General features: G+C 45.8%; 1 protein-coding gene across 2 annotated transcripts in view; it reads right to left on the bottom strand.

Annotated features, from left to right (window-relative positions):
• The window catches only part of SLIT3 (slit guidance ligand 3), a 619558-nt gene that overhangs the window by 565995 nt on the left and 41228 nt on the right, over positions 1 to 12335 (bottom strand). For both annotated transcript variants that reach the window (XM_082456399.1, XM_082456400.1), the window contains exons 2-3: positions 7538 to 7609; positions 1310 to 1381 (exon numbers count right to left, since the gene is read on the bottom strand). In XM_082456399.1, the coding sequence (XP_082312525.1) occupies positions 1310 to 1381; positions 7538 to 7609 (144 nt within the window). The remainder of the gene's footprint in view (positions 1 to 1309; positions 1382 to 7537; positions 7610 to 12335) is intronic.

The raw sequence follows: 12335 nt of genomic DNA, 5'->3' as shown, positions 1-12335 counted from the left end.
TTTTTTTTCCCCTTGGTCTAAATAAGGAGAAGAGTTAACATTTTCAGAAACTTAAAAGTATAGATAGAGGCAACATTCATTATTTTTATCTCTATTTTCCCTTATAAGAAATTAAAGTCATATTTTCAAACCAACAACAGAACATATGCTGACCTTTGACCCAGAAGGAGAGCAATGAATGAGACAGTTCACAACACAGAGCGGGGAGTAAAGGATTTTGCTGGGTAATATCCCTTCCCCTTCTCAGGTTGCCCCAGATGGAATGACTCCAAGGGAAAAGATGGCAGATTACAAAGCTCACAAGTTGGTGGAAAGTCCTATACCTTACCCAAGCCCATCTCTGTAGATGACATTTGAAAACAGAACAGGTAAAGATGGGAAGATTCTTAAGCTGCAGGAGCAGAGAGCTGTTGCAGGCCCGTCCCCCGAATGCAGGAGAAGGAGGCTGAAATATCAGGTCAACCAGGATACAGAAGGAAGCATGGAAAGAGCCGCCCACCAGCATGACTAAGTGCTCTTGGGGACAATCCCCTCTCAAAGGGCAGAAAGCAAATATCCAGATGTTATGAGCTGCCAGATGTGATTAACCGAGGAAAGGGGAAGCTGCCCACTTAACTATCTGAGCAGCCTTCCTCATCACAGTGACCCGAGAGTTTTCTGCAAAAGCATTAATCAACCACACGAATGGAGGCTCCATCCATCTCCCATCCCCACCCCTTTTGCTCTCTCCCTCTGTCAGAGTCAGAACAGTGGCCTATTTTTAAACCACTGGCAATGCATTCTCTCATGGAAATATGTGGGCTTCCTGACACAGGCTGATGCTCCCTCAGAGAAGATACAGGCACACCGAAGGCCTCGCCTACCCGCCTGTCCTTCTTCTCCCATGACAATGGGGCAGAGGGGGCCCAGAGGAGAAGGCCCGAGGAGGGAGCCTGCTACCCATGTATAGGAGTAGGGAGTTTCTGACGCTAGTTTCCATGACAGGGATAGCTAACTGAGGTCCTTCTTCCCCCACAGAAGGGAAGGCTGAGGCTTGGGCAGGAACAAGCCCCACGTACAGCTACCAAGACAGAGCTCAAGGCTGGGAAGCAGAAAAACAAGCCCCAGATGCCAATTCTAGCATCTTTTAAAGAAAAAAAAGTTTAAATGGGTTTCAGTGTCTCTTTAGCAGGCATCTAATGTGCTTTAAATATAATAGCAAACATTTTATTAAACATTGGAGCCTTTTTTTTTTTCTTAGCAAGGCCACAACGAAGCCAATTTACAAACAAATAAGGCTTTTCAAGAAAGGAGGTTGTGCTGTACTTACAATCGCTCCAGCTGCTTCAGATCCTGGAAGGCGCCTCTCTCGATGACACTGACCTGGTTGTCTTCCAGATGCCTGGAACCACAAAGGCAGCAATGGTCAAGGACAAGCGGGCCTCCAGGATCCTCGTACTAGGCTGCAGGCCATGCAGGCATGGTCACTCAGCCCCTCCCTCGACCCTCGGATGGGCCCCCTCAGCCAGGATCAGTCTGGGGGGACAAGATAATTCACATCCCAGCTTGGTGTCACGGTAACCAGGGTTTCACCGCCTGCATACTTCTACCTGACAGATTGGTTTCCAAGCCTCTATTTTAAGAATGTTCTCAGCAAATACCCTCCCAAGCACTGCAGGATGTTGCACAGAAAAAGAAGAGGTAAAAGCTGCTTCTTATAAAAACCACACATATATTCAGCATCTCTTCCCTCGGAGCTCCCTCCTCCAAGGATTCAAAAATACTTCATTGAAAAGGGCCTTCTCTGCTCACTCTGTCTCTGGGTCACCTCGTAGAAAGGTTGAAGCTATTGTTGGGTGCCTGCCTGTGCCAGAAACTCCACAAGCCCAGGGCTCCCAACATGAAGGTGATGGTCACAAAAGCTAAGTCCTCCCAGCCACAGGCTCTGCTGACCTCCAAAGTCCTCCAAGCAGATGATTAGAAGTTTGATTCATGCATGTGGCATATCCTAAGAATTGAGCAGACAATGAAACATTTGTTTCCCTAACTTTGAAAAAAAAAATGGCAGCTTAAAATGGATTAGCTGAACAGTAGAAAAGAGAAGAAGTGAGGCTGCATAGTTTCCATCCAGGGCTGACCCTGGTGGCTGAATGGGACTTTGCCGGGATGCAGTGGTGATTGAAGGATGTTTCTTTGGTAGGTGGAGTGTAGAAGGGCTGTGGGTTCCTCCGGATCAGACAGGAGGACAGGCGCCCTGAGGCACCTGACGGAAAAGCAGAAGGAAGGAAGAGTAGCCTCGAGGAAGCTTGGCCTTCACTTCACAATAACTCCTTGCATGCCAACCCTCCACCTCGCAGATATTTCATAAGCCCCTGCACTTCTTAGGCTTAACACGCAGGCCCTTGTGTTTATCTTCAAGTTCATCTTCCTCACTGTGCCTAAGGATCAAGAGGGTAAGGTCTTCTGTTCATTCACAGTCCCAGCCCTAACACAGGTGCCCAGCACAGCAGCCACTTCATAGACTTGGTGAATGAATAAAACACTAAAGAGGACGCTGGACCACAGCACACACTGATTTTACCCACACCTTTGCAAAGGCTACGGAAAAGGCTAGTCCAGGACACATGAAGTTTCCGACTATCAGAGCGATGGGGATATTTTGTATGGGCTCAACGATATTTTATATTTTTGTGAATTTGTTGCAAACATTTAAAAAAAAATCGGGATATTATACACACATACACACCCCACAGAAGAAACTCCAAAATCAGCTCTCATATTTCCAAATATCAACAACTTTGGATGAGGCCAGAGTCCTCATCCACTCCGATTCACACATTTATGTTGCTTCTGGCCCCTGTAGGCCGGCCTCATATAGGCTCCTCACTTAACATACATGGGCTCCCAGGAACAGAGGTTAAGAGACTTGCCCAAGGAGAAATTATTTGTATGAAGTCACACAGCTAGTGAGGGTGGACCTAACTCCCAATCCGGTGTGCTTATCAAATTTGGTTGAGAATCCCTTTCCTGATTTCTTACTAGCTGATGGTGTGCTTTTGAATTATCTAGCCAACCTCTCAGAGACTCAGTTTCCTCATCTGTGAAATAGCACAAATAAAACATTTCATAAGTCCTTATAAGAATAAAAGTGGAATAAAGTATATAAGTTATCTAGCCCAGGATCTGGAGTACAATCAGAGGCTTAATAAATGTTCTTTTCCTTCCCTTTTCTTCCTTTTCCATCCCGCCATATGGCAAGGAGGGCCTTGGAAAGCTAGTTGACTCACACTAGCACATCTTGCTAAACAGGGAACCAGTTCAATATTTGTGACTGGGGGTTTGCTCAGCTGGGTTTTTACTATCAATCAATCCATCACAGAGCTTGCTGTCATTACTTCCCAATTGTTACAAGGAACAACGCTAGGGTGGCTTAGCGTCACGTTCCCTCAGGGTTTCTGAAGGAGTCTTAACTCCAACCTCCCATGAGGAATCTCTTAGTTCTGTCCTAATTAATCTAACACTACCAGCTTCTTTCAGAAAGGGGAGTAGAAGGGATGGTTGATACCTGCCCCTCCTCCTTTTTGCTCAAGCCCTGGGAGGCTAACTTTGACCGGCTTCATCAAGAAGCTTCCTTGACTCTGGTTTCCTATTGGGTTCAGCCAAAGGGAGTCACCAGCAGGAGATGAGAGGGTGCGAGAAGAGGGAGTGAGGTGGGGGATTTATTCCCAGCTCCCTCCCTCCCAAGTCACTGCAGGTTGACTGCATTCCTGTACCTAAGACCCCAGGTGCTAACAGGCAGTCCTTCCTTTGCTGGGCTCAGGTAACCACTCCCTCCCACTGGTCCTTGAGGCTCAGAGGGTACTAGTGACCTAGTGACCGCTGTTGCTAGCCCCAGGGAACTGCGCCAACTAACTCTTCCTGGTTTCTCTTAATCTCACCCACACCTTTGCAAATAAATCTTCATTTAGCTCTCCTCATTTGTCCTGCTGGGATACTGACTGGTAAGGTAGCTAGGGTCTCTTCTGGATCTACTTCCTAGACCGATCAGAATCCAGCCTAGTACCTGGTCTTTAAAGGCTCAAGAAATAACCAACACTTGATGAATAAATGGATCACTGAATGAATGAGCTGTGAACTTCCCATCCAGACTTCTAGGCTGCGATGCAATTCAGGAGTTTGTGCTAAAACCATCGCCATCACTCTCATCTTACTGAGTAGATGCAGGAGACCCGGGGATCCAGGAGGGGCTGGACACCCAGAAGGGCTGACTATGGCTTGAATCTGTTCTGAGTTAGAGGGACACAGACTGTGCTCATTTTCAGTTCTTTCGGCATTGTTATTTTTTTTACTTTTAACACTGGATCAGAATCGGAAATCGCCCCCCATGTGATGATGGCTGGGGTGGAGTTTAACTCTTTTATTAACCCCATTTGGGATAAAGCTGGTTCCCACATCGTGGGCATACTTGCAAGAGTTCTTGCAACAGACTACTAAGAAAGGGAATATAATTGATACCACCAGAAGAGACCTTTTCCTATTCCTGCCCCTTGGAAGAAAGAATTGTTATAAGCAATTCTTATATCTTCCCCTTGAATGCACTTTATTTGGGGAAAACCTCTGGATGAAGCCGAAGTTCCCCAATCTCCATTTTATTTGCTTTCGCCCATTCACCTGCACCATATTAACAGTTCTGCATGGAAATGGGTGGTAGGCTCAAATTATTCAAGACGACTGAGTCTTTTCTGGTTTCACTATAAACTGTAAATAAGAAACAGATACAGGGAATACGCCGAGGTGGGATGAAAGCTTTTCAAAAAGATAGTTGTCTAGGTTACTCAGCTAAAAAGAATAGACTGAGGGAAAATATGGTTTAAACGTCTGGATACTTTATTGGTGTCAGTTAGAAAGCATTTCAGCTACCCCACGTAGCAGATTCTTTCACACTAATAAAGGGCCACTTGAATGGGATTGTCTTTGAGTTGCTAAGGAAGATAATGAAACACAGTATATTAATAGAGTCTATGAAGTGAGGGGAGGGGGAGGGTGTCGGCACTGCTTATCAAAATAAGAAGAATGTACCAATTAACTGAAAAGATAAACTGTAGTCAAAGGAATGTTGTAGACCATCCAGAGGATATAAATATGATCTTTTGTGATTATTTTAAACTTTCTATCTGCAGAGAGCAGATATGGAAATTGGAATTTTTATTAGTCTTTCTGATGTAATGGTAAGAAAATCAAAGGGTTGTTTTTGACTTTGTTAGAAAAATGAAGCATTAGGTGAAATTTCTGACTTGTATGAAAGGAAATTTCTCACAGATTCCGGGGGGAAAAAAATGGAAAAAAATAGAGAAGTTAAGTGTTTGTTCTTTAAGGTGGTAAATGACCTGGAATTAGGAGTTTACTGCCTACATCTCTTTAATAAAAATCACCCTAAAACTGAGCCATGAAAATCCCCCACCTTTATCCCAATCTCCATTCTGATCCACACACACTTGTCGGAGCTGCCAGTCATTTGACAGACGCATGACTGCTTGGGGCAAAAGAAAGACTTGGCAGAGGGTAGGGTCTTCCCTCCAGGGATGGTGGGGGGGGGGTGCACTGCCCAAAGACCAGAGACCACATCGAGGGGAGAGCATCTGCTAGCTGGAGGCCCAGCACTCAGATCCTAGCAGTCCCACACCCTGTTGCTCAGGGAAACTCCGGTCAGCCACTTGCACATCACGCTGCACTTACAAAATTCCTAGACTATCACCTTCCTGGTTTTCTAAACTTCCTGTAGCACAAATGAACAGAGGCACTGCATGGAGGTTAGAAAGCACACATTCTGGCTTCTGAGTCCTCCTCCTTCAGTTCCCTGCTGTGTGGACTTGGGACCACTTAATCTATCTGTGCCGGTTTCCTCTGGGCAGATAAGGGTTAATAACTATATAACAGAGCTTGGTCTGTGGAAGGTACCATATATACATCAGTTATCGTCATCATCATGACCATCTACTTCTCAATCAGGAAAACAATGAGACACAAGTAATGTTCCACAGGTTTCAGTTGAGAATAAACACATTGTTCGTGAAAGTCTCAAAATCATAAAGCATTATATGCGTAACTATTAGGGTTAGAAGGACTTCTAAATACTTGTTATGGGTCAAACTGCATGCCCCCCAAAATTCATATATTGAAGCCCTAACTCCCAATATAACAAAAAGTGACTTTATTTGGAGACAGGGTCTTTACTAAGTAATCAAGTTTAAATGAGGCCATTAGGATGGATCCTAATCCAATATGACTGGTGTCCTTATAAAAAGGGAACATTTGGACACAGAGATAGACATGCGTAGAAGGAAGACAATGCAGAGAGACCCAGAGACAGCTATCTTGAAGCCAAGAAATCCCTGAGGCCACCAGAAGCTAGAAGAGAGGCCTGGACCAGATCCTTCCCTCACAGTCCTCAAAAGGAACCAACCCTGCCAACACCTTGATTTTGGCCTTTGGAAATGTGAGACGATAAATTTCTGTTGTTTAAGCCCCCCGGTCTGTGGTACAAAGTTACCGTAGCCCTAGAAAACTAATATACTACTCATTCCCTATTTTACAGATGAGAAAAGTAAGGCCCAAAGGAGTACAATAGGGTCCAAGGTCACATGGGCAGTTAATTCTGAGTCAGGACCAGAACCTAATATTTCCAGTCCCCAGAATACAACTCACTGTATTATAATGGGCCATGAGTAAAAAGAAGGAGGTGGCTTTAGATACCAAGACTTTAGCTGCTACTTCTAGTAAAAACCTGCCAGCCAAGATTCCGGGACACGACAAACACCAAGGCAGTGGCCGGATTGCCCAGGCTGCACTCCAGGTCTGGAGCCACATTTATGGGTCCAAATCACCTTCTGAGTAAAGAAGGAAAGAGGGTCCAATTGCTCCTCTCTTGTACCTCTGAATGTCTGAGACTCGTCAGTGGACAAGAATTTGGGCAGCTTCTTATCACTCAGATTTAGGGATGGATGAAAGTGTTCAATATTTAGCAATGAAACCTGATATTTCTTGCTCCCCTGCTGCACCAATGCCCCTCTCAAATTTTGCTACCTGTCTGCACAGCTGCAAGTGTTCAGCAAGGGCTCTGACCCTGTCTGACTCTCTCCCTCCTTCCTCCCCTCCTCTCCATTAAGCAACAAGATAAATAACTTTGGTCCTGATTGCTCTTTTAATTCACAGGCTGGGGGAGAAATTCTCATCTCTATGGAAGGGAAGCACGGTTAGCCAACCTGACCCTGCTGTCACCCTAGAAGCTGGGCATGTTGATTTATCTGTGTATAACCTTCTGTGTTCCCCGTCACTGGAACTGACTTCCTCCACTGGTCTAGCCCAGCCTACAGCATGGAGACACAGAACGAGACAGCTGGGGAAGGAAACCTGGATGTACTAATGAAGGGCTTTCTGCTGCAGAAGGGCGAACTCTTGTTGCCCAGTGCTTGGGGGTGTGATGTCAGGGCAGTGGGACATTTTCACAAGGCTGAAGAGCTGAGAGTGAAAATGCACTGGAGAGCCACGCGTTACTTACAAGACTCGGAGGTTCTTGAGTCCAGCGAAGTCGGTCTTGGTGATCCTGGTGATGTTATTTCTGTCCAGGTCACTGCAATGGAGAACAAATTTGGGTCAGATTTTTGCAGGTTACACTTACGGTCTATTTAACCCAGACTGGCTTAAGCTGGAGGGACGTTGCTTGTTAAGGAGAAGGCAATTCCAATGATTAATGATATTCCCTAGAGCATGCCCAACCAACCCAAAGGACACTGTATGGAATAAGCTAGCCAGTATGTACACAGTAGAGCCCTGGTACGTTTAGCTGCCTGGCTTCTCTTGCCCCTTCTTCAGATAACAAATTTTTCTTTGGAAGCCCCCCTCCCCCAGCTCTTGGATCATATCATACAAGTGGGGCTGACCCCTCTCCCCGACTCTAGAGATGGGCACCTGATATAGGCCAGGCTTATAAGCATCTTCACTCCCTCTGACCACAGTAATTGTTTCAGGAGTACATACATGACTCAAATTCCCAATAGCTTTCGCCCCACTGGAGTTGCCAGAAGCTATCTAGCTACCATGAAGAGAGAATTTCCAGAGTCAGGAGATGAAAAGAGACTGGTTCCTGGTGCTATGCAATGAGTAGCTGGATCCACCCATGCCTGATGCCAGATACCTCTGTATTTTGAGATTATGTGAGCCAATCTATCCCATCTCCCTTATATTTTGTCCTAAATCAGTTTGAGTTGAATTTTCTATCACCTGAAACCAAAGGAATCTTGACAGACTTTGGTACCCACCTAGGTACTTGTCTATTTTCCAGCTAATCTGCAAACTCTCTGAGGGCAAAGACCATATTTCATTTAACTCCATAGACCAACACAGTAGAACATGTGCCTGGCAAGAGTAATCTCGTACAATAGGTAAAGACAGCTTCATGGATTACTCCTGCCCCAATATGAAGGCTGAAGCTCCTGAAAATGGCCCCAAAGAGAAGAATTTGCCATGGAAGAGCTCAAAGCATTATGGTGGCGTTGGTGTCCAGGACAAGGAGGCACCTTGGATGGTAGAAAACCAGGATTAGAGAAAACCAAAGTCAAGAAAGAACTTGTGAACAATCGTATAAATACTGCGTTCACTAAAGCTATCTTCGAAGATGGGATACAAAAAAAAAATCTTTTTAAAAAAGGACCATGAATAATATGTTACAGTTTTTAATAATGGAGGCTGAACAATTAATTCCTATTTACCATGTCTTCTTGATCAGAAACTTTTCAAGGTTTTGGCCAAGTTGGAGTTTAGCTCTGCTTCCTGCCAGAACATTTAGGCACTAAAAGGCCATTGTCCCAATGACGGATCCCCACCCACACGTTCACTACTTCTTTGGTTCTCCTACTCAGGTCCTAAAGTTGCCATCCTGTTATTATGCCTCAGAAAGACCTGTGAGTTCTCAAGTTGCATAAAATGAAAAGGGAAACAATTTTCAGATTCTAGCACTCTGTGTAAGGAGAAATCAAATTGGAGGAGGGATTACTCTCCTGATTTCAAAAGTCATACTGAAATAAAAATCAAGTGAGTCCTGGAGCCCCCTCCCCGGGGAACCACCTCCCTTCCTCATCCAGTTTGCCACTATCTAAAGTAACAATCATTTAGGTTACTGCAGAATATTGAGCAGAGTTCCTTGTGCTATATGGTAGGTCCTTGTTGGTTATCTATTTTAAATACAGTAGGGGATATATGTATATGTATAGCTGATTCACTTTGTTAGAAAGCAGAAACTAACACACCATTGTAAAGCAATTATACTCCAATAAAGATGTTAAAAAATAAATAAATACAGTAGTGTGAATATGTCAATCCCAAACTCCCAAAAAATTAAAAAAAAATTTAAAAAATACAGTAACAATCCAAGTTGTTTCTTAACCAGCTTGTGACGGAGAGAGGCAGCATTTAGACTTCTCAGACTAAGCTGAGGGCTGGTAAAGGAGAGCAAGAGTCACACAGGGAAATAACGAAAGCTGTTGACGCAAGGAGTGGACACCAGCACAGACAGGAATCTGTGTGTGCTCATCACCACCCCGAGTTCCTTCTTACCCCCCATCTCAACTGGGATGGATGTCTGGGGACCGTGACAACTGAGAATATGACAATGCAACTAAGGGTTTAATCACCAGGACACAGCGTGGTAACTCAGCAGCTTGCGTTAGCGGCTGCAGCACTGATATTTTCAATTAATATTTATTTATGAAGGGGCACAAAGTGTGCCGCTGAAATGCCGAGGACTTGGGGGCATGGGTTCGGGTGGGGACTGTGGGGTTGTCTCAGGCACAGAGTCGGTGTTTGGGAGGCTGAGCTTCAGAGGGAAGCAGTCATGAGTTTGAATGCCTGCCCTGCCACTTACTGAGTGACTTATGGGCAGTTCACTTCATCTCCAAGGCTCAGTTTCTCCAACACCCTCTAACTGATGGTGACAACCTTGACCTCAAGAGTTTTTACGAGGGTTAAATGAGATGACGACGCATACACAGTGCTTATCAGGCATTCGTTAAATAACCATGGCAGCTACCGTTACTATAATTAGTTGAACGGCATCCCCGCCATCACTCCCCTCCTCTCAGCCTCCCGCCTCACTAACTTCCACTCCGACATTTCAGCGCACCAGGAGCGGAGGACCACCCTACCCCAAATTATGTGCCTTAGAGATGAGTTCTGGGATTCCAAGAGACCCTGCTGGTGTGCTATCTTCCTATAGACAAAAAGTGGGTGCCTTTTGTGGCTGGTAAACAGAGTGACAACACCAAGAGCGGTCCCCTTCTGTTGCCTCTCCCGTGCAGTGTGTCTAGGACACCTATTTCCCTGGTAACTGGCTACAGAGAGAGGGTAGGGAGAGAGCTCTGCTGTCTGTCTGCCCCAAACCCCACCGCTTCCCCTGCCCAACGCACACACTGCCAGGGAGCATATGGGTTTTGGGTGACACAGGTCAGGGTTCAAATCTCTGTCCCGCTCCCCACTCCTAGCTGTGTGAATTTGAGTAACTGACTTAAGTTCTCTGAGCTTCCATGCTTTACATAACCCTCTCCTGCTTGCAGACCTTGGTTTGGTGAGGACAGAGCCTGGATTGCCAACCCGCTTGGCTGAAAATGGGAACTAAGGAAATTGACACTGAGAAGAGGTTGCACCACCTCAGGTGTCCGTCCCTTCCCCAGCCCCATCATCCCGGGCCAGGCTCCTTCGCCAGATTTCTCAGCCTTCAGCTCTGTCCTTTGAAGAAATCAGTCTCCTTTAGCCCAGTATGAGTTCTGAACCATCTGCAGGCACGAATGATCCCATGTGGGGAGATGCTAGACGGGGAAGCCATTACAGCGTCTAGATCGGGGGTAGGCTGGGGAAGCGGGGCCGTTTCATCAATAAAACACGTCTGCAAACAGTTTCTTTGACACACCTGTCCTCAAGAGGTGGAGTCTCTGCCCCTTTCCGTTGAGCCTGAGCAGGCGTTTGTGACTGCTTGGACAAACAGGATTCTGGCAGAAGCAATGCTGCAGAACTTCTGAGGCTAGATTAGAAGAGGCACTAAGTGACTGCCTGACTGCTTCTCAGAGCATTGGAGCCCTGAGCTGCCATGTGAGGTCAGCAGACCCGAAGTCCCCAGTGGTAAGATCATGTGAGGGGACCAGACAGAGAGAGAGAGAGAGGCACCTGAGGAGCCCCATCTGGTCCAGCCCTGGCTGTTTGAGTCTTCACAGCCTAGAGGTCAGGCGTATGAGTGCAGACGCCTTTGAGATTCCAGCCCCAGCTACCATCTGACTGTGACTTATGAGAAGTTCTGAGCCAGATCACCCAGCTGAACCACTCTTGAATTCCTGCCCACAGAAACCATGAGAGACAATACTAAAGCGAGTGCGTATCTTTAAGCCATTAAGTTTTGGAGTGATTCGTTTTGCAACAATAGAGAGATGGAAGAGAATGGAAGAGAAATATTTAATGTCTGAATAGCTAATTTACCATTAACAATGGAACTCCATTCATATGACTCTCAATGGCATGTCCTCTCTGAGGCTTGCCTGGCACTCTGGAGACCCTAAGTCCTGTCATTATGGCCAACGATGGCTCCGAGGGGCACATGCCACTGTAGGGATGAGGTGAGAACCGGCCCTTCTCTCAGGCTCTGAGAAGAAGAGACTGCGTAATTAGGGTTGCCCATCCCTCTAAGTGGGGCTTAGGATGCCATGGGAATCACCATGGTATTATATTAGTATTCACAAAATGTGGTTGCCACACATTGAACGCTGGGGCAGAGACTGGCAAGTTGTCCACCGCACCATTTTCCTTCTGTCCAGTGCACAGAGATAGACCACATTTCCCAGCTTCCCTTGCAGGGAGGTGCAACCATGTGACTGAGTTTTCATCATTATTACATGAGCACAAGTAATAAATGCCACCTTCAGGTCTGTTCCATAAAACTTCCTGCCCAATCCTCCATATTCTTTCTTCTCCCTCATCTTGGGCTAGATTCAATAGATCCGGTGGAGGACTCCAAGGATGGCAGACAGAAAGAGCCTGAGCCCTTGAATGACTGCATGCAACAGAGATCTTCCTGCCCTGTCTCCCCATTTACCCATATTAGACTCAGACATGTTCCAGAAATAACTCTTAAGTCACTGAAATTTGGGGACTATTTGTTATAGCACTCTACATTGATGAATGCAGTATCTTTGAGTCAGGAGCCTTCTAACCTTTTTCTTTTCCTTCTCTTCGCAACAGTTCTGAAAGGTAAGTATTACTACCTTCCTTCAACAGATAAAAAATACTGAAGATCAGCCTTAAAAAGAGCTGATATT

Source organism: Balaenoptera physalus (assembly GCF_965194825.1).
Source record: "Balaenoptera physalus genome assembly, chromosome: 3".
NCBI lineage: Eukaryota > Metazoa > Chordata > Mammalia > Artiodactyla > Balaenopteridae > Balaenoptera > Balaenoptera physalus.
This window is presented reverse-complemented; position numbering and strand designations above follow the sequence as displayed.